The 21,998-nt window shown below is 36.5% G+C and overlaps 1 protein-coding gene across 1 annotated transcript in view; it reads left to right on the top strand.

Annotated features, from left to right (window-relative positions):
- IL1RAPL2 (interleukin 1 receptor accessory protein like 2) overlaps positions 1-21,998 on the top strand; it is a 583,210-nt gene that overhangs the window by 243,055 nt on the left and 318,157 nt on the right. Inside the window, exon 5 of the mRNA XM_066357822.1 lies at positions 11,970-12,044. Within this exon, the coding sequence (XP_066213919.1) occupies positions 11,970-12,044 (75 nt within the window). The remainder of the gene's footprint in view (positions 1-11,969; positions 12,045-21,998) is intronic.

Below are 21,998 nucleotides of genomic sequence, written 5' to 3'. Positions count from 1 at the left end.
TTCTCTAGTGCAGGGGTCTCAAACTCATGGCCCGCGGGCTGCATGTGGCCCGCCGAACAATTTTGTGTGGCCCGCAGACTAATCCACAAAGTTCAAAATATTTTGGATAAAATTAAGTAAGCCTAGGGGCCTACTTGTATTTTTCATTTCTCTAGCATCCTAGCTAGATATTAGCTTAGTTAACAGCAGTTATGATGCGAACTACAGTTTCTGGTTGTTTTGTGACACTGAGTAAACTGCATGTACGATTGTGCTTGTTGTACTGATTTTTTTTTTGTTTTCAACTGCAGTGAGAAAAGTGTTGCGTAACAGTTGCCTTTTGTAGACCTAGTGCGGCCCTCCGAAGGGCTGTGATCTTGCTCTGCGGCCCACATGCTGAGTTGAGTTTGAGACTCCTGCTCTAGTGCTTGCCTGACTAGGCGGTGGCTCAGTGGGTAGAACATTAGATTGGGACACCGACGACCCAGATTTGAAACCACAAGGTAGCTAGCTTGAGCACAGGCTCACCTGGTTTGAGCAAGGCTCACCAGCTTGAACCCAAGGTCACTGGCTTGAGCAAGGGGTCACTCGGTCTGCTGAAGGCCCACAGTCAAGGCACATATGAGAAAGCAATCAATGAACAACTAAAGTGCCACAACAAAGAATCGACGCTTCTCATCTCTTTCTTCCTGTCTATCTATCTCTAACTGCCCCTCTCTCTTTCTCTGTCTCTGTCACAAAAATAAATAAATAAAAATAATTGCTATAGTGCTTAATTGATAGAGTTAATAACAAGCTGAAATAAAAACAAAGCTTGACTTTTAATGGTCATTAATGTTTTTGTATTTTGTTTTGTTTTTAGTTTAAGATATACTTGCATTCTTATTTTTAAGATATTAAGAATACAATAATCACTCAAAACAATGCTTGTTGGAATCTTGAGGAAAATAACTTTATCTGTTTTAACTTCTCCTGGTAACCACCCTGTCTGTTTACCAACACCACTGTGTAGCCCGGAGTTCAGGGAAGAGTCCTGGGGCCCAACATTTGCCTGATATTTAATTACCTACTAAGTATTAAAACCTGTCATTCCACATTTACAGACAATCTTTCAAAAGAAGCTAGCTGTAGAAGAGGAGGTACAGATACCTTCTTTTAATTCGATAATTTTAAAATAATTAATAATAACATAACTGATTTCTTTTTTTATTTTTTTAATAATTTTATTAATGGGGCGACATCAATAAATCAGGATACATATATTCAAAGATAACATGTCCAGGTTATCTTGTTGTTCAATTATGTTGCATACCCATCACCCAAAGTCAGATTGTCCTCTGTCACCTTCTATCTAGTTTTCTTTGTGCCCCTCCCCCTCCCCCTTTTCCTCTCCCTCTCCCCCCTCCCCCAGTAACCACCACACTCTTATCAATGTCTCTTAGTCTCACTTCATAACTGATTTCTTAATAATTGTATCTTACACTTATATTTTTTTTCAAGTTTCATTTATACTAAATTATTTCTTTATATTTTGTTTTTTTTTATCTTTTTTATTTTTTTTACTTTAATGGGGTGACATTAATAAATCAAGGTACATATGTTCAGAGAAAACATCTGGTTATTTTGACATTTGATTATGTTGCATACCCATCACCCAAAGTCAAATTGTCTTCCATCATCTTCTATCTGGCTTTCTTTGTGCCCCTCCCCTTCCCCCCCCTCTCTCCTTCCCCCCTACTCCGTAACCACCACACTCTTGTCCATGTCTCTTAGTCTCGTTTTTATGTCCCAACTATGTATGGAATCATGCAGTTCTTAGTTTTTTCTGATTTACTTATTTCACTCTGTATAATGCTATCAAGATCCATCCATGTTGTTGTAAATGATCCATTGTCATCATTTCTTATGACTGAGTAGTATTCAATGGTATATATTTTTAAAAGTAAAAAAATCAACAGTTCCTAATGTAAAAATATACTTTGGTAAAAGAAGGTGGATAGGTACGGAAGTACCTTTTTCTCATTAAGAATGCATTCCAAAACTCCTTGTCAGTTAGATAAGCAAAAAATTATTTAAATAACCTGATTCTGATTTCTAAAATTGAAGAATTCTACACACATGTGCATGTAAAATTATTAAATAAATAGAAATAGTTCAAATTATGCATAAATCCAATAAGAGAATGTCTTTCAATGCATTAAAACTTACAGATTTACAAAAGTTGATGTATACTTACAAATGCATTGATTAACATTTATACACATATAAATATATGAATTCATTATTAACTTAAATGTTATATAAATCTGTTTTAGATAAATGCCAATTTATATTTTTTATTTCTTAATGTTTTTAATTGTCAACTGTAAATATACAGAGTATGCTTACCTAAATGTCAGAAATTAAGCAAAAATTATTTAATTATAAAATATGTTAATGTACTTAAACATTTCTGAAATTATTTAAAAACATTGCAAAGCTAAAGAAAAACTCTAAACAACATATAATATGTGTAGTGTAGGGGGAAAATAGTTACTGATGAAAGCTTTACCAAACTCTTAAAAATGGTAAATTCCATGGAGTTGGGTACAAATGTCTTAAGTTCATACTAAGCTTTTAGTCATAGAGACTTCTTTGTGCAAGTTTTGATTAGAAGGACATAACCTTGGTTGACTAAAATCAGGCTAGAGAAGAAACTTCGCCAAAGTAGGGTATGCAAAATGATGAAACAGTGTAAATTAGAAACATTATATTAAAAACTGGTCTTGTTTGGGCATATAAGTTTGGAGGAATAATGATGAATATTAAGTAATTGTGTTTGTTTTGTATTTTTTCTAGATGATTACCTAATTTAAGGGTTCCTCAGACTAGTAATCCTAGTAATTAAATATTTATAATATATGGGAATTTAGATTCACTAAGTGGCCAGTGAATGGTGTGAATCATAATTCAAAATTAAAAAGTCTATGTAGAAAGAGATTACTTTCCAAAGAAACTATTGTGCTTATGATGTTTCCACAACTCAGAAATTTCTGGATTTATTTTGTGTTTAACTTATGAAATCTTAAAACTAGTCAACTATTTTGGCTAGATTTGGTTAATCTCCATTCATGATTACAGGAAACATTTAAGGGTACTAATAAGATCCCCTGGCTCTCTTTAGATCCAATTTTCTTAGTAAGGACCTCCATTTTGTTTTCCCACATGAAAACTATTCCCAAGTCTTCTTTTCCAAAATCTTCAATTACCTTAGAATATCATGTAACCCAAGTTCGCTGAATGACAGTGTTTCTTAACCAAGGGTGATCCCCAAGCGGCATTTGCCAATGTGTGGAGAGATATTTAGTTGCCGCAACTGGGGGATATGCTACCTGGCACTTAGTGGGTGGAAGACAACGATGATGTTAAACATCATTCTAGAACAAGTCACGACAGAGAATTATTTGTCACTGAAAGTTGATACTGCTCAGGTTGAGAAATCCTGCATTAGAGGATTTTTCTTTTCCTTAAGGTGTGCATGCAGTCTTGGCTAGGGCTGGAGCTCAAAACTTGCCCATTCAGTGTCTCTTTCATGGGAATTTTAATCTTGATCTAAATGACACAAGGATCAAAAGCAAGACAGATAACAAAACAAAGTTGTTGTTTTTTTTAATAAGAGGATAAAGAAATGCAACACCAATTAAAATGAATTCAGTTCAATGATGGGATATAGATAAAATTATTGTGTAGTCTCTTTTGCTCATACATCTAAGAATTGGCTTAGTTTCTTCCTTCTCTAAACTTAGTTTCCCAGATATCCTGTCCATCCTTGAGATATCCATCTGATAAATTCTCTTTTTGCTTAAATTCGCAAGACCTTCCTTCTGTTCATTATAACTTAAGAACCCTATAGGAAGCACCTGTTTTTAAAGAAAGAATACTGCCTGACCTGTGGTGGTGCAGTGGAGAAGACATCTACCTGGAACACTGAGGTCACTGGTTCAAAACCGTGGGCTTCCCTGGTCAAGGCACATATGGGAGTTGATGCTTCCTTCTCCTCCTTCCTTCTCTCTCTTTGTCTTTCTCTCCCTCTCATCTCTCTCTCTAAAAATGAATAAGTAAAATCTAAAAAAGTAAAAAAAAAAAGAATACCATGAGAAGGTTGATTTAGAGATTATGTTTATTTGTTCTACAGTGTCACCCACTATCTCAAATAGTGGTTTATGTGAGGCAGGATCCTTTTCTTCCAGAAGTTTAAAAATCTACTTAGAGAGAGTAGACATACCCATATAAGTTGAGTTTTAATTTATATTCAAAGCAATGTATGCTATTAACCAAATTAGTGGTTCAAAGAAATAGTAAATGCTGTAGGATTTCAGGGAAAGGAAAGATCAGTTGCGCTTTTATTAGGAACGACTTTCTGGAGGATATATCACTTAAACTGGCTTTAGGGGGATAGATAGGACTTAGGATGGTGAAAAGAACAGGAGGATTTTAGAGAGGCATTGTGGGCATGGTGAAGTAAGACTGAACTCAGTTCTGGTCCCAGATTTACTAGTCAAAAGGTGCTTGACTATGGGAAATTTATCTATAAAGCTAATCAAAAATGCCTTAGAACAGTACCTAACACAAGTACATACTAAATAAATGATAACTATCATTAACTATTATTATATGATTCCAAACTTAGGGAAAGTGCTTAGGCTAAGATGCAGAACTGGAAATTAATGCACTGTGTTAATGGGGCAAATAGTAAAGTAACTTGGATATACAGCGTTGTTAAAGTATGAGAGTGGCAAAAGAGTCAGGAAAATTTGTTTTAAGGCTATGTTTGAATCCCTTTGTGTTTCCATCTGAGCAGTTTAGATTCTGTCCTGTTGGAAATGTAGGAGACATTGGTAGATTTTGAATGGTTAAATGTTGTGATAAAAATAAATTATTTTGAAATGTGATTTCAATGTTTCTGTGTTGAGTGGACAAAAGAATCCCTTTTATTAACTTTAACATACACATTCCATAATGGCTTTATTCATAGAAATTAATGAGTTGTTTTATGATCCTAATTATATGGGTTGATACACTTAATGTCCTTTTCTTCAAGCTGCCCTTCTACTCCCTCCCTCTTGGCTCTCTGACAAGTCTAATTAAACAGACAAGTCAACAGGAAAAGAGGATAATGAAACTTGTAATAATAGTATATAATACTTAGGCACTATAGTCAAACTGATTTATTCACTCAAACAATCAATTCTACTGATTCATTATATTAGTTTATGGAAATTGACCAATATTTTCAGTCAAACCAATTGATCTAGTTGTACCACTAGACACAATCTTTGTCTGCAATAGAAAAGAAAGAGTTTATTTGGAAATTCTACTCAGGGAGGTTAGTGTCAAACATATAAAACCTAGCTTTAGGAAAAAGCAGGCAGTTTAAGTAATAGCTTAAATAGCATATTAAGACGAGTGTCATGTTATACTCAGTAGAGCAATTATATAGTATATTTAAGGATAATTAAACATAAGCAGCTATAAAGGGAAATGCAAGGGAGGAATGTAGACTGAGACAGTAGCACTAAAGTACATCCCTTACTCCCACTATTTCCATCAAAATATCAAGCTTGAGCAGCAAATTCAAAGACTAGCTCAGACCCCAATTTTTCCCTCCAGAGGTTCAAGATAAGTTTTCTAATAAAATTATCAATCTCCACTTTGTTGTTCAGGGTGCTTGATATTGACAGTCCCTCCCCACACCTTCATTTACCAAAGAGTAATTGTGAAATTCAGATGATATTTTAAAATAAAATGGCAGCATGTGCTCTAGCTAATGTGCAAATGCTCTAATTATGCTGGGTGCTGATAGATTTGTCTCTGGCTGGTGGTCAGGATTCAGATGAACTGCAACATTTCCTGTTTTATCATCACAAATGCTCTGTACTTCTTGGCGTTTCTCGGGCCTAGACATGATATTAGAATTTAATGACGTTCCAGTCCCATTTATCCCACAGGGATGTGTTAAGGTTCATCCTCTTTCATTTATGGGTTTAGAAAAACAAAACAAAACAAAACAAAACAAAATGTGTGTGCGGAATGTCCTATGGAGTCATGTTTCAGTGGGCTGTTTGCCAAAAAGCCATGCACACTCACCGAGGAACCTTAGTTTAGTGAATTAGTGTGTACTCAAAGAGGCTAAAACCATTGGTTCAGTATTGAGCATTTTTACCAGTCTCCTGCCTCCAATTTATATCTGTCTTTCTATCTATCCTGCTACTGGGGGCTTTTGGACACAGAGGGCTCCAAATGAGACAGCATAAGCTTCATTTTACTTTATCTCTAAATTAGTCATAATTGTAACTATCTTCCTTACCTCCCAAGGTAATTATGTAGATTAATTCAGCTAATGTATTTGAAAGCACTTTGAAAATTGCAATCTACCTACAAATGTAACGTACTTAAAATTATTATTAATATTAATAAATGTCACTTCAGTAATTGACATTTAACAATAATAAAATTAAAGTAAATATAGTCATAGACCATGGCAGGAGGTAAGCTGAGGATAGGAGACAACAATGACTCCATATTCATATTCTGATTAAAGTAGGACAAAATATTCATCTTCAAGCATGAAATATATTACTTATGATTGCTTCCCACCTATTCCATTTTAGTTCATTCATTTGAAGGCAAAGCACATTTGAAAATAAGTCTAAGAGCAGTTTTTGTAAAGCTGTGTCTATAATCTAGATGTGAAAGACAAAATGACAATAATTCTACAAAAACAAAAACAAAGTAATTTTTATAAATAAAATGTGATTGCATTTAATTTAATTTTAATTTTATTCATGTTTTGAAAACAGTTTATGTATACTGTTCAAATGCACAAAAGGTATATAGTGAAAATTAAATATTCGTCCTCCTGCTCATACTGCCCTTCCCCCATTACTAACCATGTCTCAGCCACCCAGTTCCTCTCCTCAGAGGAAATATCAGTTTCACATGTATCCATTCAGAAATATTCCATGCTTACACAAGTACATTTAAATATGCATATATATACATACCATATATGTGTGTCTTTCAAGTAGTCATGTATTTTATTCAACGGATTGTGTACTGTGCACACTGTTTAGAACCTTGCTTTTAGGCCCTGGCCGGTTGGCTCAGCGGTGGAGCGTCAGCCTGGCGTGCGGGGGACCCGGGTTCGATTCCTGGCCAGGGCACATAGGAAAAGTGCCCATTTGCTTCTCCATCCCCCCCCTCCTTCCTCTCTGTCTTCCTCTCTGTCTTTCTCTTCCCCTCCCGCAGCCAAGGCTCCATTGGAGCAAAGATGGCCCGGGCGCTGGGGATGGCTCCTTGGCCTCTGCCCCAGGCGCTGGAGTGGCTCTGGTCGCAACACAGCGCACAGCGACGCCCCGGAGGGGCAGAGCATCGCCCCCTGGTGGTCAGAGTATCTGGCGTGCCGGGTGGATCCCAGTCGGGCGCATGCGGAAGTCTGTCTGACTGTCTCTCCCCGTTTCCAGCTTCAGAAAAAAAAAAAAAAAAAAAAATGAACCTTGCTTTTATATTGAACAATTTATCATGGAGATATTTTTATAATAGGTATATAAATTAAACTAATTATTTTAAATAGTTGTATAATAATGTATAATTATATAAAAGTACCATAATATTATTTAACCATTTTCTTACTGATGGATATTTTGTTTTTTTTCCAATATTTTGCTATTATAAAGAAAAACAAGCAACAACAAAATTGAACATTTATTATGACTTGATTTTGAATCCAAATATATAAATTTTGTTTAAAGTATATTCTTTATGTTTCAAATAATATTTCAATATTAGATTATTAAGAGTAACTCAAATAATTTAAAAAATGAAGACTATGCATATTATAGTTCTATTTGTCTATATTATGCCAAAATCAACTTAGTTAGGAAAATATGTTCTTTGATTCCATAAAGACAAGATGTGGCCATCAATAAAAATTTGTTAAAAAAAATGAGAATAATTCACTAAAATTTTCCATTTTCAATCAATTCGAGTATCAGGAAAATGAAGCTAATTATATATATAGCTTTCTTAAGTGAATTTATGGTGAATTTGTTTGCTATCAACAACCATTTTGGGTATCTCACCAAATTTATATATTTTCCTATCTTTTCCTATCATGTGATTAACTTTTCTTTCTCTTCTAAACTTTCTTAAAAATATGAGGTGAATGTCTCTCATGTCTGCAGAAAATTCTTAAGCCAGTCCATTAATGATAGTTTAGTGATTCTCTTATATGCCCAGCTTCATTCTGTCTCCTGTGAATTATAAAGAAGTATAAAACATTTGCCCTTAGCACATAAGAGTCCAGTTGAATAGTTAAAACATGACATAATTATAAGAACAACTAAAAATAATTTAGAATATAAATAATGATATAAGGTTTGTCATAAATAATTTTTTATCTGTGTTCCTAGTTCTCTTATTTCTTTATCCCAGATGCCTCTCTAAGTTGCTTCTTTTTTTTAATTTTTCCAGATTCTACCACTTTGACTCTTTATTCCCCCGCCTGCACAGCATTTCTTACATCTTCTTAGTGGGTTTTGTTCTTCTCCACACCATTCTGTATATTAAGCAAATCATGTTTAGATAACACTTGCCTTCAGTCTTTTGTTGTTCTTGATCCATGAATCTACAGTGGCTTTCTGGTTTATTATATCATGTCCAAATCCTTTTGCCTGTTTCTCTGGATCCTACAGAACTGAGCTCCATCTTATCTATCTAGTTTCAGTTCTAGTTACTCTACATCATATGCATCTTGCTTTTTACCCCACCTCACCCCACCCAAATCCTTATCACCAAATTATTCTCCTCTAATCACACTATGCTTGATAAATTCTAACTCTCTCACTTGTGTTGGTAATCTTTCCTGCATTTCTTCTTCCTCACTCCCCCTTTTTAAATCTTCTCCACCTCCACTCCTTAATGTCTATGAAGGAGACCATTTCCTTCATAAAAGTTTCTTTGTTATTGACCTCTCTTGTCACCATTATAGCCTTATAGCTCAAATGCTACAGTATTTATTAGGCTTGTAGGGCCAGTAGCCACGGCCACCATCACAGCCGCCTGGCCTGTGCAGGTTCACATTTGATTCAAACAGACAGTAATGAAACAATGGAGCCAATAACTGGTGGGCCATTAGCTTTAATCCTAGCTTGCACCTGGTGGGCAAGAAATACACACAGTGGGAAAACACTTCCCTTTTCATTCAGGTCTCCCAAAACCAATGACTTATCCAAGTTTCCTAGAATCAAAGGTTTCTAGCTCACCAGCCTTATTCACCTCTGCTCCCCATTTCCCTCTCTCTGCACAAACTCTGAACAAACTGGCTTCTCCTTCAGTATTCCACCATATTGGCCTCTTCTCCTCTCCTCCACATGGCCTTTCTCTGCTCTCCCCCAGCATGAGCTCCTCTGCCCCATTTTACAGTGTAGAAATAAAAACCTTTAATCCAATATACAAATGAGGAAGTCTCTGATACAAAGTCACTTATCTGAGGCATAATGGGATTCCTCATGAGAGTGCACCACCCCACATCATGCAACAGTAAAGGGTGTGGGAAAAAGCTTAGCTTTGAAAATATCTTAGTTTTAAAAGGGTGGGAAAAGCTTAGTCTTAAAATTAAGCCTTAGGCTATAAAGACCCTGCCTGCTTACAGCCTGTCCCCCACACCCAATGCAAACTATAAGCGAGAAAACATATATATATATTTACAAACTTATTTGACCAATATTCCACCCCTTTTGCTCGCTTCACAATCTAAAGCACAGGTATTCGTGCACAGGGAAATTAGGCACATTACACAAATTACAACATGACAAATCATACAATTTCAACAATTACAAAGGTATACTTCACCAGTCTCTGAGCACTTTGCCAAAACCGCAAAATGTCCTCTGACTTCTTTCTAGCCATGGGAAAAACCTCCTGGGACAGGGGAAGGGCCTCTAGAAAAGCCACTCCCCAACCCCATCAGGGTATTTCACATTGTCCAAAATCTGTAAGTCCATCCAACAAAGGAGCCAGTGCCCACTCTGGTTATAATCCAGGAATCAGTCCACACACATGAAGCCTCAGCCACCCCCATCATCCCTGTCATCCTGGTAGGTCTTACACTGTCCCAAAGAGGAGCCCGTGGCAATGGCAGTCAGCATTTCCATCTCTGCTTCAGAGAGCGTGATGGCATCCACACCTACGTCCCAAAATCGCAGACCTACCAGGGGCGTAGTAGGTATTCCTTGCTGCTGGGCTCTCATCTTCTGGAGACTGTGAATTGAAACTCCAGCCTGATTCTCCTCATCTTCCAAAGAAGAGCTGCAAACACCAGCTCTCACTGCCTTCTTCTCCATGGGCCTTGCAGCCCCAGTCCCGGCCTCAACCCTGGCCTCCTGCCACTGCTGGCTCTCCACAATGTCCAGGGCAATCTGCAACTCACAAACCTGTGATGCCTTCTCCAGAAGCTGCTCCATTTCCAAGCGAATCTCACGAACCTGGTCAACTTCCTCCCATGCTTGCTTTAGCTCCAGGGTCGGCATCTCTTTCTCCTACGTTTGTTCCATCTCCTTCCACTGCTCGGTTTGCAGGTCCTGGGCAGCCTCTTCCACAGAGCTCTTGGTTTCCTCACACATGGCTGTAAAAGTCAGCCAGCCTACAGTCCCCAAAAGGACAGCCATAGGGAACCATAACAGCAGCCAGTCCCCTACTCCACCATTCAAAGGTGGTCATGGCTCCATAATAATCTGTTTCAAATCCTGCCAACTATGCCAAATGTAGGGCCAGTAGCCAAGGCCACCATCACAGCTACCTGGCCCATGCAGGTTTGCATTTGATTCAGATGGACGGTAATGAAACAACGGGGCCAATAACTGGTGGGCCATTAGCTTTAATCCTAGCTTGCACCTGGCAAGCAAGAAATACACACAGTGGGAAAACACTTCCCTTTTCCATTCGGGGCTCCCAAAGCCACTGACTTATCTGAATTTCCTAGAATCAAAGGTTTCTAGCTCACCAGCCTTATTCACCTCTGTTCCCCATCTCCTTCTCTCTGCACAAACTCTGCACAAACTGGCTTCTCCTTCAGCACTCTGCCATCTTGGCTGCTTCTCCTCTCTTCCACATGGCCTTTCTCTGCTTTCCTCCTGCATGGGCTCCTCTGCCCCACTTTATAGTGTAGAAATTAAAACCTTTAATCCAATATACAAACAAGGAAGTCTCTGATACAAATTAACTTATCTGAGGCATAATGGGATTCCTCATGAGAGTGCACCACACACATCATGCAACTCAAGGGTGTGGGGAAAAGCTTAGTTTTGAAAAGATCTTAGTATTAAAAGACTTAGTCTTAAAACTAAGACTTAGGCTATAATGACCCTGCCTGCTTACAACCTGTCCCCCATACCCAATGCAAACTATAAGTGAGCAAATGTATATATCATATTTGCAAACTTATTTGACCACTATAAGTGAGCAAACATATATATCATATTTGCAAACTTATTTGACCAATACTAGTGCTTTACTATATTGCTTTGGAGGTTGGGCTAAGATTCAGAAGTGTAGAAGGTTAAATTCACCAGAAATGTCAATTAGGGTTATAGTTCATTAAGAATGTATCATACCACAAAAGAGGTATGAAGATTTAATGTCTATCTGACTATAACTTTAAAATCTATATTTCTTTACATTTATAAGCCTATAAAAACCATTCAACATAGTCTATTTGTTTGACTTTGTTAGAAAGTGTAGCTGTCAAAATGGCCTATTTGTAGTGATCAATGGTGCTCTAAATATGCTGTAAAATGGATATTGTACAGATAGAGTAACAACTCAAGTAGGAATACTGTCTAATAAATGTTTACACACCATTAAAGTCTACAAACATTAAATATCATACACATAAAATCTTTCTTGTAATTTATCTCAATGTTTTCATAATCTTCTTTCATTTTCTCTTCTAGCTTTAGTCACAGACAAGCCTCCCAAGCCATTGTTCCCCATGGAGAATCAGCCAAGCGTTATAGATGTCCAGCTGGGTAAGTCCCCTTTTGGGAATAATAGATCCTAAACTTGCTCTCTGTTAACAGATGGGGAAAATTGCATGAACCAAGAAAGGTTTATTGCTACCGTTATTACATGCAAATCAATTTATATCTGCTCATTTATAACCTTGGAGTTCAACGCAATAGCTGTTTAAGGAAATGAGTTTGTATTGCATCAACGTATGATAATACTAATTGGTTATACTGGGTATTAAGTGTACTGTAGAATAGAGCTTTTTTAACTGTGATTGATAGTTGATAGATTCATGAGTGTCATGTATTAGTGCAGGGGTTGGGAACCTATGGCTCACGAGCCAGACGTGGCTCTTTTGATGGCTGCAACTGGCTCACAGACAAGTCTTTAATAAAAAAAATAATAATAACTTTAAAAATATAAAACATTCTCATGTATTACAATACATTCATTTCCTACCGCTCATGTTCATAGTTGTGGGTGGCTGGAGCCAATCACTACTGTCCTCTGGGACAACACCAAATTTTTATTGGATAATGCGTAACATACATGGGTCGTTGTATGGCTCTCACGGAATTACATTTTAAAATATGTGGCGTTCATGGTTCTCTCAGCCAAAAAGGTTCCTGACCCCTGGTGGTACAGAAAACTTTTCATGGTTGTCAATCTAATTTTTATTCCAAATTTTGAGATTATTAACTCTTGGGGAACAAGCACTTTTTCAAAAATAAGAGTCCCTCACAAAAGCCGTTAAAATGTTTTGATATTTTTCCCAATTGCACAATCTATGAATATTTACAACTTATTTTAGAGTGAAATCCTGAATAACTATGAATCATATGATGTTGGGACAAGTAAAAAAAAAAAAAGTTGATTTATGCTGCTATCTTTCCACAGTCTCAAATAAGGACACAAGGTATTGGGCTTTTTTTCTGTGTTTTCCTTAACACTAATCCTTCTTTAAAACAAAAACAAAACAAAACAAAACAATACAAAAAAGCTGTAAGCTTAAAACTTGGAAGCCTGCTAGTATCTCTTTTAAACCATGGGTTTTACTCTAAACCATGTATTGTAGAATCTTTAAACTTTCACCTGTTGCCCTTCATTTTATTCTTCAATTCTAAAAATGTCTTCCATTCTTAGCAAGAGAATTGAATAAATATGATGGAAATTTATTAGACTTTCTTTAGGTATAGTATTTTTTTAAAATATGTAACTATAGTGTTACCTACATATTATATAGCCAGAGAAGATAAATAGGCCCAAATTTGTCACTCATTTTAGAAGTCGTTTGCTCAACTTTAAAAATAGTGAATTTATTGGTATGCCATTGGTTAATAAAATTATATAGGTTTCAGGTATACAATTCCATATAAACCATCTGTATATTGTATTGTATGTTCAGCACCCCAAGTCAAGTCTCCTTCCATCACCATTTATCCCCCCTTTTACCTCTTCTATCTCCCTCACCCCCTTTCCCTCTAGTAATCACCACACTGTTGTCTCTGCCTATAAGTTTTTTTTTCCCTTAATCCCTTCACTTTTCTCAATCAGCCCTAGCTTTCTCCCCTTTGACAGCTGTCAGTCAATTCTCTGTATCTATGAGTCTGTTTTCCTTTGTTTGTTTATTTTGTTCATTAGATTTTACATATAAAGGAAATTATATGGCACTTATATTTTTCTGACTGGTTTATTTCACTTAACATAATACTGTCCAGGTCCATCTATGCACTCACAAAATGTAAGATTTCCTTTTTTTTTTATGAATAAGTAGTACTCTGTTGTATAAATGAACAACAGCTTTTTTTATTCACTTACCCACTGATGGGCATTTGGAATGCAATTTTACCATGCCATTTATTAAATATACTCTCTTTACCCCATTGTATGTTCTTGCTTCCTTTGTCAATTGTAATTGACCATAAAGTTGTATTTATATTTCTGGTTTCTCTAATCTGTTTCATTGAGCTATATGTCTGTCTTTATGCTAGTACCATCTTGTTTTGATTACTATGATGTTGTAGTATACTTTGATATTAGGTAGCATAATTCCTTCAACCTTGTTCTTCTTTCTCAAGATTACTGTGACTCTTCAGGGTCATTTGTTGTTTTATATAAATGTTTGAAATATTTGTTCTAATTCCGTGAAATACACCATTGGGTCATTGGTATCTTGATAGGAATTGCATTGAATCTATAGATTGCTTTGGGCAGTATGGGCATTTTAATGATATTAATTTTTGCTATCCATGAACACAGCATATTATTCCACTTAATTGTATCTCCTTCCGTTTATTTCTTTTTTTTTAAATTTTTTTTAATTTTTAAATTTTTCTTTATTTGTTTGTTTGTTGTTGTTGTTGTTGTTTTTGTATTTTTCTAAAGATGGAAACGGAGAGGCAGTCAGACAGACTCCCGCATGTGCCCAACCGGGATCCACCCGGCATGCCCACCAGGGGGCGATGCTCTGCCCATCTGGGGCATAGCTCTGTTGCAACCAGAGCCATTCTAATGCCTGAGGCAGAGGCCATAGAGCCATCTTCAGCGCCCGGGCCATCTTTGCTCCAATGGAGCCTCGCTACGGGAGGGGAAGAGAGAGACAGAGAGGAAGGAGAGGGGGAGGGGTGGAGAAGCAGATAGGCACTTCCCCTGTGTGCCCTGGCTGGGAATCGAACCTGGGACTCCTGCATGCCAGGCCAACACTCTACCACTGAGCCTACCAGCCAGGGCCCAGTTTATTTCTTTAGGGACTCAACTTTTGATCTTTCCAAATTAACTAAGGTTGTTAGACTTATTTCTATCTTGAAACTAGGGGAGAGAGAATTGCATTCCTAAGAACTTATTTATTTATCTAGAAAGATATATAAAACATTGTAGTTAATGCAACCTAGCAGTGTAAGTATCAAAGTCCAGTATTTTAAAACAAAAAGAACAGAGAATAGTAAATATATTTTCAAGAGTGGGCTATGGGAATGGTGAATATTTTGTAGATAATGGTAAAGTGTTGGGCTATAGTTCACCCACTACCACTTGTATTATTGTGTACTCATTACATTTTGTTAAAGCCAAATCTAGATAGGTTTACATGCCCCCTCAGTAATTTCTACTTAGACCTTTCCATCTATTTTGAGATAAAAACACCTCAGGGGTAATCTTTGGTTTGCCAGGGGATACATAAAGCCATAAAATTATATTGTATCATTAGTTTTCATGGAGATTAAAGTTTTAAGTTGATTTTATATGAAACCTTTTATATTAAGCAGTGGAAAGCAAAATTTGGCTCTGGACAGTGGCTCAGTGGATAGAGCATTGGTCCAGCATATGGACATCCTGAGTTTGATTCCTGGTCAGGGCACATAGAAGTGACCATCTGCTTATTCTTCCCTCCCCATTTACTTTCTTTCCCCCTTTTCCTCCCACATCCAGTGGCTTGATTGGTTCGATTGTGGCCCTGGGTGCTGAAAATAGCTTGGTTGGTCTGAGTGCAACCGCCTCCTGTGCTAAAAATAGCTTGGTACTTGAGCATCAGCCCCAGAGAATGTTGCCAGGTTGTTCCCGGTCCAGGCACATGTGGGAGTCAGACTTACTATCTCCCTTCTTCTCGCCTAAACAAAAAATAAAGCAAAATTCATTAGCTATTTCAATTAAGGCATGAGTAAATGTTATTGTTTATGGGCCTGGGTGAATACTTCTTTCTTCTCTGCCATTAGGCAAACTTCCACAGAAAACTCTGAGTAATATTTTTCTAAAGCATGGACAAAGGCACTTGTAGGAACTATATTTTATTCAGATGTACTGGCTGCAACAGTTGTATAATATATACGCTATTCGGGATATCTGTACAATATGTATTTCATATAAACATGTATTTCAACATAGATATATATGCCAATATAACCCCCCACTACCAACATCACCCTGTAAAATTAATGAAGTAATTTGCTTCCAACTTACGTTAGATGCAAGGCTGAACTTTTTATTTTTATTTTGTAACACAATTTGAAAACAACTTTATTGTCAGAAAGGTGGAGACCTGACTATTTTTAATCCCCAAACTGGCTGTTTCTCTGAACTACTAAAGCAACCATATTATTAAAAGAAAGAAAAACAAAATCAATTACACCATATATTTGCCATTTCAAAATGCACATGAATGGTTAATTTTAAGTGATTTTAACTTTTCTACAGATTTACTTAGCATCATTTATTTTTCAAATAGGAATAATTTTATAAATTGTTCTTAAGCCTCAATAATAAGGTGATGTTAGGAGCACTGAAATTCCCAGAGTACACCTCAGCTTTGTAGTCAGAATGATCAGGGTTTTGAAACCCAAAAGGTAAAAAAAAAAATAATTGGGGCAATTCGACAACCTTGTCTATATGTGGAAAATTTTCAGAATTCAGTAAGATTATGCAAAATTCTGGATTTATTTTCTTTTATCTATTAAAGTTTATAAATCACATTCAGCTTTAAACATCCTCAAACTAGAACTACGAAAAATGACAACAGTGCAGTACAAATAGCTAAGCACATTTCGAAGATTAAGTTTTAAATTTTAGTGCTTAAAATTTGAGAAAACTTTGTAGTAGATTTAAAGCTGCACACAGATTGTTTACTACTCTTATCATTAAAACAGAGTTTCTCATTCCCCTTCCCTTGAAACTGGGTGGGCCTAAGGTCATGATTGACAAATACAGTATGGAATAAGTGATATTCTGGGATTTTGGAGGTTGATTAAAGAAATCTTGCAACTTCTGTTTGAGTGTCTTGGTTTGCTCTGAAGCTACCATGCTATAAGAAGCTTCAGCCATATAGAAGGGCCTAGAGAATTAGTAACTATGTGAGAATGAGAAGCCAACAAGTACCAAAGCACTAGATATGTATGTGAAGAAGCCATCTTGGAAATGGATCCTCCAGCTCCAGCTGCTCTGGTTTATGCCATGCAGGTCAGAGACAAATCTCAAATTTCTGACTCAAAAAGTCATGAACAAAATAAAATGCTTGTCATTTGTCACTAACTCAGGTGTAGTATGTTAAACAATAAATAACCAGAACAACCATTAATTAGTTTGCTGTAGAAGTGAAATTTCTCTAAATTCTATCTTCCCCATGCTCAGGAATCCTATAGAGGCATTTTATGGGAAATGATAAATATTGTGGATAAACCTGAGTACTAGCTTCAAGATAGTTTTAGAAAACATAGTCTGGAATGATTGCTCATGTGCTTATCTGAGAGTTACACTCAGTTTTCAATTCTGCATATTTCTAAAGTCAATGTAGTAAGTGAAAATTTTCAGTAGAAATAAATACTTGTTAGTGCATGAATTTGGCATTTGTACAGATATTTTGTTGTGTCTCTAGACACATACATCTTGACTCTCTTTCCTATAATGTAATTGATTAGTCATCCTCAAGGTTCTAGAAATTTACATACTTTTTGATGACATAGTGATGACAGTTTGGTTTTTGCTAAATTGTGTTCACACTGTAATGCTGAAAGAAGGTTCATCTTAACCAAATAACTATATTTTCAGATGATAAGCATATTCTAAACAAAATAATCTTAAAACTATTGCTCTAAAAATGCAAGCCTATTCAGTTGCAGCTGCCTGTGGTAATGTATGAAATATAAAGACTGAAGCAGAACACACAAAATGTACTGAACACACAAAAATCTAATTTGATTCTGTTATCTTCCATTTATTCTCTCTTTCTGAAGGTATATTTAGCTTTTAAGTTAATCAATAAACCATAACTCTACCACCAGGGCTAATTCATTTTATGTCAGTTAGAAAGAAATGTATTTTCAATATTTTTAAAGAAAAAGATAGTACTGCATTGCAGCATACTGATTTATATTGCACATAGTACTAAAGTAGTAAAACATCATAGCAATATGGCACCCCTTGTAATGTATTAACGTGACATAGATGCTTATTTGAACAGTTTGTGTGTGTGTGTGTGTGTGTGTGTGTGTGTGCATGTGTGACAGAGACAGAGACAGAGAGAGGGACAGATAGACACAGATAGACAGGAAGGGAGAGATGAAAAACATCAGTTCTTCGTTGCGGCACCTTAGCTGCTCATTGATTGCTTTTCATATGTGCCTTGACTAGGGGGCTACAGCAGACCGAGTATCCCCTTGCTCGAACCAGTGACCTTGGGCTCGAGCTGGTGAGCCTTGTTCAAACCAGAGTTGCCCACGCTCAAGCTGGTGACCTCAGGGTTTCAAACCTTGGTCCTCCGCATCCCAGTCCAATGCTCTATCCACTGTGCCACCGCCCGGTCACATCACTGTTTTGTTTTGTTTTCTTTTTTTTTATAAAGAACCCAAATACACACCTTACAAACTGTAACAGACTCCCAGAAGCTTTGAAAAAGCAAACAATTGGATATCTATCATCAAATTTCAATTAATGGTGAATTTGGTAATGTGCTTTGTTTTCCTCATTGATAACTTTCTTCTTGGACATTTTTTAAGGCTTAAAATAAGCCAGTCAGTGTTATGCAGAAAATAAATATAAACACCGTTTACTTTCTCTTTTTTGTTTAAGGAAACAAACAAACAAAAATAGCCTGGGGTGCCAAAATCATAAGAAACTTAGACCAGTCTCAATACACAAACATTAACTTAAGCTAAATTACACGGTTAAATGTAAGCCCTAAAATAATAAAACTCCTAGAAAAAAATATAGGGAGAAACTTCATAACATTAGTATTAGAAATAAGTTTTAGGGTATGATACTAAAAGACAGGCAACAAAGTAAAGATAGGCAAGTTGATCAAAACAAAGTATCTGCACAGTAAAGGTAACAATCTATAAAGGCAACCTACAGAATGGGAGAATATTTGCAAACCATATTTCTGATAAGGGACTAATATTCAAATTATATAAAGAACTCCTGCCCTGGCCGGTTGGCTCAGTGGTAGAGCGTCGGCCTGGCATGCAGAAGTCCCGGGTTCGATTCCCGGCCAGGGCACACAGGAGAAGTGCCCATCTGCTTCTCCACCCCTCCCCCTCTCCTTCCTCTCTGTCTCTCTCTTCCCCTCCCGCAGCCGAGGCTCCATTGGAGCAAAGATGGCCCGGGCGCTGGGGATGGCTCCTTGGCCTCTGCCTCAGGCGCTAGAGTGGCTCTGGTCGCAACAGAGCGACCCCCGGGAGGGGCAGAGCATCGCCCCCTGGTGGGCAGAGCCTCGCCCCTGGTGGGCGTGCCGGGTGGATCCTGGTCGGGCGCATGCGGGAGTCTGTCTGACTGTCTCCCCATTTCCAGCTTCAGAAAAATACAAAAAAAAAAAAAAAGAACTCCTACAACTTAACAACAACAAACAAAGCCCGATTTTAAAAATTGGCAAAGAAGTTGAATAGATATTCATCCAAGTTTTGAGATACATAAATGGTCAACAGGTGTATGAAAAGACGGTCAACATTATTAATCATTAGGGAGATGCAAGGCAAAATTCCAATAAGATATGAACTCATATCTATTAGAATGTGCATTATGAAAAGATGACAACAACAAAGAAATACCCAGAATGTAACAGGTGCTGTTGAGGATGTGAATAAATTGGTCTCCTTATACACAGTGGTAGAGATGTAAAATGATGCAACAGCTATGAGAAATAGTATGAATGCTCCTCAAAATATTCAAGCTAGAACTACCATTTGATTCAGCAATCCCATTTATTAGTTTTTACCCAAAATAATTGGAATCATTGTTGTTGTTGTTGTTTTCTATCTTATGGTCCCATCTATCTAAAGTTTGAAAATTGGTAAAATAAATCTTAGGTGATAAAAGTGTTAGAATGATAGTGATAACTACCCTAGACAGGATAATGAGGGGAACTACTGTCCTGCCAATATTCTCTTTTTTCACCTGCGTACTGGTTACAAGGACATTAATCTCTGTGCATTTTTTTTTACATTTGAATAAATTTATTGGAGTGACACTGGTTAACAATTATACAGGCTTTAGGCGCCTAATTCTACAACATATCTCTATATACCATATTGTCTGTTTATCCTCCTCAGTTCAAGTTTTTGTTCATCACAACTTATCCCTACACCCTCTTTCATTTGTCTCCCACAATCACCACACTATTCTCCTTGTCCATGAGTTTTTCTTTTTTTGTTGTTCTTTTTTGCTCAATCTCTTCAACCCCCACATCCAGACACCTGCCCCCCGACAACTGTCAGCCTACTCTGTATGTATGAGTCTGTCTTATTTTGCTTATTCATTTTATTCATTAGATTCCACAGATAAGTGAAATCATATGGTACTTGTCTTCTTCTGATTGGCTTATTTCACTCAGCACAATGCTCTCAAAGTCCATTCATGCTGTTGCAAAAAATATGATTTCCTTTTTTGTGGCAATGTAGTATTCCATTATGTAAATGGACAACAGCTTTTTTATCCACCCATCTTCTAATGGAAACTTAGACTGTTTCCAAATCTTGGCTGTTGTAAATAATGCTGCAATGACTATAAAAACACATATATTCTTTTGAAATAGTGTTTTAGGATTTTTAGGATATATTCCTAGATATGAAATTACTGGGTCAATACACAGTTCCATATTTAATTTTTTGAGGTAACTCCATATTGCTTTCCACAATAGGTGTACCAATCTGCATTCTCAGCAGCAGTGCACGAGAGTTCCCTTTTTGCCATACCCTTGCTAGCACTTATTGTTTGTTGATTTATTGATGATAGCCATTCTGACAGGTGTGAAGTGATATATCATTATGGTTTTAATTTGCATTTTTCTGATGATTGGTGATGTTAAGCATCTTTTCATATATCTATTGTTCATCCACGTGTCTTCTTTAGAAAAGTGTCTGTTCAGGTCCTTTACTCATTTTTAATTGAAGAGTTTTTGGTATTGAGTATTATAAGTTCTTATAAGTTCTGAATATTAATTCCTTACTGGATATATTGGCTAATATATTTTCCAATTTAGTGGGTTGTCTTTTCATTTTGTTGATTTCCTTTGTTATCCAAAAACTCTTTTAGTTTTATGTAGTTCCCTTTGTTTATTCTTTCTTTTGTTTCCCATGCTTGAGGAGAATTTTCAGGAAAATAATTGCTACAAAAAGTTTTACTGTTATCTTCTGTCTTTAGTGGTTTCAAGTCTAATATTTAAGTCTTTAATCAATTTATTTTTGTGTATGGTATAAGAAGATGGTCTAGTTTCAGTCTCTTGCACATATCTGTCTAATTTTCCTAACACCATTTTATGAATACATGGTCCTTACCCTATTATATGATCTTGCCTCCTTTGTCAAATGTTAATTGACCATATAGTCTTGAGTTGATTTCTGGGCTCTCTATTGTATCATTGATATATGTGTCTGCTTTTATGTCAGTATCTTGCTATTTTGGTTACTATGACCTTGCAGTATAGTTTGCTATCAGGCAACAAGATTCCTCCAACTTCATTCTTTTTTCTCAATATTACTGTGGCAATTGGGGTCTTTTGTGGTTCCATATGACTATTTGGAGTATTTGTTCTACTTCTGTGATACATGTCATTGGTATCTTGATAAGAATTGCATTAAATCTATAAACTGCTTTGGGTAATATAGACATATTTTTTACTTCTTTTTTCTTCTTTTTTATTTTTTATTTATTCATTTTAGAGAGGAGAGAGAGAGAGAAAGGAGGGAGGAGCTGGGAGCATCAACTCCCTTATGTGCCTTAACCAGACAAGTTCAGGGTTTTGAACCGGCGATTTTAGCATTCCAGGTTGATGCTTTATACACTGCCCCACCACAGGTCAGGCCTATATAGACATTTTAATGTTGTTAGTTTTTTCTATGCATGAACACAGTATATGCTTCTACTTCTTTGTCTCTTCTTCAGTTTCTTTCTTCAGTCTTATAATTTTCTGAATACAAGTCTTTTATATACTTGCTTTAATTTTTCCTAGATATTTTATTCTTTTTGAAGTACTTGTGAATAGTATTGTTTTGTTT

The sequence above is a fragment of the Saccopteryx leptura genome, chromosome X (assembly GCF_036850995.1).
Source record: "Saccopteryx leptura isolate mSacLep1 chromosome X, mSacLep1_pri_phased_curated, whole genome shotgun sequence".
Lineage (NCBI taxonomy): Eukaryota > Metazoa > Chordata > Mammalia > Chiroptera > Emballonuridae > Saccopteryx > Saccopteryx leptura.
This window is presented reverse-complemented; position numbering and strand designations above follow the sequence as displayed.